Source organism: Eurytemora carolleeae, unplaced genomic scaffold (genome assembly GCF_000591075.1).
Source record: "Eurytemora carolleeae unplaced genomic scaffold, Eaff_2.0 scaffold2267, whole genome shotgun sequence".
NCBI lineage: Eukaryota > Metazoa > Arthropoda > Copepoda > Calanoida > Temoridae > Eurytemora > Eurytemora carolleeae.
In genome coordinates, this window is record NW_019398882.1 from 1 (window position 1) to 4,647 (window position 4,647).

At 31.9% G+C, this 4,647-nt stretch overlaps 1 protein-coding gene across 1 annotated transcript; it reads left to right on the forward strand.

The window, feature by feature from the left end:
* Positions 1–605: 605 nt before the first annotated feature.
* LOC111717666 (uncharacterized) lies at positions 606–4,274 on the forward strand. Its single transcript, XM_023493158.1, has 6 exons — positions 606–661; positions 986–1,023; positions 2,876–2,927; positions 3,062–3,151; positions 3,734–3,842; positions 4,125–4,274. Exons 2-6 carry the CDS (start codon positions 990–992, stop codon positions 4,272–4,274), a joined length of 435 nt encoding a protein of 144 aa, XP_023348926.1. The 5' UTR covers positions 606–661; positions 986–989.
* The last annotated feature ends 373 nt before the right edge of the window (positions 4,275–4,647 follow it).

A 4,647-nucleotide genomic window follows, 5' to 3' on the forward strand; every position in this document is an offset into this window, starting at 1 on the left:
ACCTTATCCTTCGGGGTCAACCAGTTCAACAATAGAGTTTGGAGTCAACCTGTTCAACCTCCTCAGGGGTTAACCTGTTCAACCTTATCCTTCGGGGTCAACCTGTTCAACAATAGAGTTTGATGTCAACCTGTTCAACTTCCTCAGGGGTCAACCTGTTCAACCTTATTCTTCAGGGTCAACCTGTTCAATATTAGAGCTTGGAGTCAACCTGTTCAACCATCTCCAGGGTCAACCTGTTCAACCTTATCCTTCGGGGTCAACCAGTTCAACAATAGAGTTTGGAGTCAACCTGTTCAACTTCCTCAGGGATCAACCTGTTCAATTTTATTCTTCATGGTCAACCTGTTCAACCAATTCTATTCCATTCTGTTCCATTCTATTCTATTCTATTCTATTCTATTCTATTCTATTCTATTCTATTCTAATGTATTCTATTCTATTCTATTCTATTATATTCTATTCTATTCTATTCTATTCCATTCTGTTCCATTCTATTCTATTCTATTCTATTATATTCTATTCTATTCTATTCTATTCTATTCTATTCTATTCTATTCCATTCTGGTCCATTCTATTCTATTCTATTCTATTATATTCTATTCTATTCTAGAGTCGGCAAAGCTGTTATTTCCTGTAGAACAGATCTAAACTGTTCAGGGTAAGTCCATTAATGTTACAAAGAAATTTAGTCTTTGAAACAAACTCAAATTTTTAAATTCCTATATCTTTGCAATTCAATGTAGTGGACCATAGGTATTTTAAACTATGAATTCTGTTAGATCAAATAATATGTTTATATGATCAAATGTTTACACCATCAGGTTGCAAAGATACAGAATTAATTACATTTTTTAATAGTGACGGGACTTTCGACGACTGTGCAGTACAGTACAGTACAGTACAGTACAATATAGTGGAGTTATAGTCTATTATAACTTATTGAGGAAATTATTTTTTTACTCTAAATTTTACTTTTTTTCAGGAATATGTTTATATGCTGTTCAGTTACCAGATCAGCAGGAAAATATTTTACCATCTCTTATCTCTTTGTTAGGTCTGACATCCTTAAAGAGACCGTTCACTTATTTGGGTAATTTCATGGTAAACTAAACAGTCTATTATTAGCTGTTCATTGGTATTATTAGTCTTACTTTTCAAAGACAACTGTGGGTGGCCTGAGAAAAAGCCGTTCATTCAGAATTCCAGCGCAAAGGTATGATACCTTTGCATTTACACTATTTGATGCTTTTGTCATAGTCATGGATTTAAAAAAAAATGTTCAAATATTAAATTAATTTGTAGTATCTAATAGTTAATTGTAGATATCTTTAATTCTTTTCAATTTTCTTTTTAAATTGTCAATTTTCAAAATATTACTTATTTTAAACATTTGACTGTTTGATACGTTTTCTCTACTTCCCTAGGAATCCCCCTGACTTATTGGAAGAATCTAGGAACTGGTTTGTCTGAGAGAGAAAGTCGTTTTTGTATAAACATGTTAAATTGTTAAATCATGCTGGAACACGAAATTTCTTGCTATATTTCATATTTTATTATAATGTCTGACACATTATTTCATTAAAATATGATAATTATTGATTTTATTGGACTGTTGTTACTGAAAAAAACGTTCAAATATTGTCTATGCAAAGTTAATCGTACCTCTCCGCTGGAATTCTAAACGATAAATCGGCTTTTTCTCCGGTCATAGATATCTTTGAAAAGCAAGACTAATACCAATGAATAGCTATAAATAGGCTAATTAGTTTACTACGGAATTACCCAAATAAGTGAACGGTCCCTTTAAAATTTTTCTTAGAGGGAATATAAGCATAATTTCAAGTGACCCATTTAAAACTGTACCCTGCAACCCTTCGACTGTTTACAGTGGTAGGCCATTATATTGATTCAATGAAGACGACTTTTTATGTAAGTTTTGATTGTTAACAAGCTTTTTACGAATTACAAGTTTACAAGTAAACAAAGAGAAGCTTTTTTAAATTGACAGCTTCTCTTGACTTATATGTTAATGTGTATCCATGCCGTTTAACTGCAATTAATAAAAATCAAAATCGAAAGTCGTCATCATTGTATTGATATAATCGCCTACCACTGTAGATACCAAATATTTCACGTCAAAGTGGGCTTAAGAATTTCGAAAGAAAATATTCATTTTCTACCACTTCTATAAACTAGATAATAATAATAATATTTCTTAAATATGAAAGTACTTGAAAACAAATGGATCAACAATTACAAGCGTTTCTGTACAAGCGTTACAAGCGTTACAAACGTTACAAGCGTTACAAACGTTACAAGTGTTGCAAACGTTACAAGCGTTACAAACGTTACAAGCGTTCCAAATGTTCCAAGCGTTGCAAGCATTACACATGTTACAAGCGTTACAAGCTTTACAAGTGTTACAAGCGTTAAAAGGGTTACAAGCGTTACAAGCATTACAAGTGTTACAAGCGTTACAAGCGTTACAAGCATTACAAGTATTACAAGCGTTACAATTGTTACAATTGATACAAGCGTTACAAGCGCGTTTCAGACGTTACAAGTGTTACAAGTGTTACAAGCCTTACAAACATTAGAAGCTTTACAAGCGTTACAAGCGTTACAAGCATTACAAGTGTTACAAACGTTACAAGTGTTACAAGTGTTACAAGTGTTACAAGCATAAGTTGGACATCATTGATCAATTACAAGTTCCAAGTTCCAAGGGAACTGTTGTGAATCTGAATCTGAATCTGTTGTGAATCTTAAAATGAAGGTTCACTTAAAGTTACTCCTAACAAGCACTGAACTAATGAATTCATTAAACCCCCAAAAACAAAAAACATAATTTTTGGTAACATTTTTGATTTAGAAGCTTGTTCTTCTGAAGGATTGGATTGTCAACATGTTGCATTATCTATCAGGAATTTTACTTCAATTTTACTAATTTACCCAACAAACCATAAAACGTTATTTATACGTAAAAATGATGTTTGAATTAGTAGATATAATAGAATTAATGATCAGTTTTTCTAATATTTGAATAAATGGTGCCCAGGGGCAAGGGTAAGGTTCAAATCTCTGACAATGTGATAAAACTTTGTGATATTGGTATTCAAGCACTGGACCAGTCCACACCAATAATCAGGTATAAAAAAGAAAAAGAAAACTTTTTTTAAACATTTTTTGACGGTGTATAATTTCTAAGTAACAGCATAAATTCAGTTGTAAAATTTCACCAGAAGGGATGGTACATATTTGTAATAACCCGGAAGTAAAATGTATCAAACATCTTAATGTTGAAAAATAAGCAGTCAATCTTATTCAGTTCTTGGTTTCAGGAACTTTTATTGAAAAGACGATATTATGAAGATTTCAAAAAAAATCTGCAAACAAATTAGAAAAATAAAATTCAATACAATGATAATAAAGAAATGATTTATTAACTAAATTCTATTGAGAAATATGTTCTTAAACAACAAATTTGTTTACTGTAGAATTTTTGACAAATTTTTTATTCAGGTTATTAAAAAAAAGTTTCTTCTGAAAACCTTCCCTTTCTTTTCTGATGACATTTTACAAACAAATTTAACCTCTTGTATACTGACAAAACATCTCATCAAATGAATCCTAAAACTTTTCTCTATAATACTGTTACCCAGCTGGTCCCTCCATTTAAAAAAGGGTTTTTATTTAAACAGCTCAAAACTTTAAATCCGGTTTTGTCCAGGAGTAATATTATGGATAATATGCTCCTGTGCTGCCTCCTGGTGGAGGGATCTGGAACTAAACCCAGCATTGTTAACAATGTCTTAAGTGGTGGGTCACAAGAATCACAGGTTAGAAAAGTTTAAAAATTTTAATAACACCTTTGTATTAATTAAAAGATATATCATTTATCCACTTGAGTATCTATTATATCACCAAAATATTGATGCTGTTTTACAGTTTGTTAAAAAAATTATTTTAAACTTCATACCTATTTAAAGACAATGTCTAAACAAACAGCCTGCCAAAAAAGTAAGAAAAATTACATGATTGTTTAAGTAGTATATTTTTGACAATGACATAAATTACAGATATTTGGAATTTTTTGAAACATTTACAACTTTAACATATAGACTGGCGCGGCTGGAGGGGTTGGTCTTCTTTGTCTAGATGAAGCTGGAGGTCTTGTTGGCAAGAATATATTTCAGGTATTATCAAGGTGTTATTCAATCGTAACAAAGAAGTATATTTGCTTAGGACTGGGCAGTGTTCCTACTTTTTAAAAACCATTCGTTTCATTTTGTTCCATTTGTTCAATTCACCGACATAGGGTCAAACTTCCTAGGGTTAAATAACAAACGTTTAAAAACTCAACAAACCGTAAAACGACAAAGGTTCATAAATTGCGACAATCAGGCAAATTTTATTTAGACTATTTTTGGTTAATTTGAACTATTTCTATGTTCATTAGAACTAGTAGTCCCAGCACTCACTCAGCCCCCTAGCCTGTCCTAGCTGCAGCACTTGGATTAGAAATTGTCTTAACCTAACCTAATCCTGAAATAATACATATTTTTATGTTATGTTTTATGTTCATTTTAACTACTAGCAACAGCGCTCGGCCCACTGGCCTATCCTAGTTGCAGCACTTGGCCA

Bases quoted from the DNA above. Each gene is read 5' to 3' on its own strand.
- LOC111717666 (XM_023493158.1), top strand. From the start codon at position 990: ATGTTTATATGCTGTTCAGTTACCAGATCAGCAG. The intron at 2,928-3,061 runs GAATTTTACTTC...AATGGTGCCCAG, and splicing joins CATGTTGCATTATCTATCAG to GGGCAAGGGTAAGGTTCAAA. The intron at 3,152-3,733 runs GTATAAAAAAGA...GGTTTTGTCCAG, and splicing joins CAGTCCACACCAATAATCAG to GAGTAATATTATGGATAATA.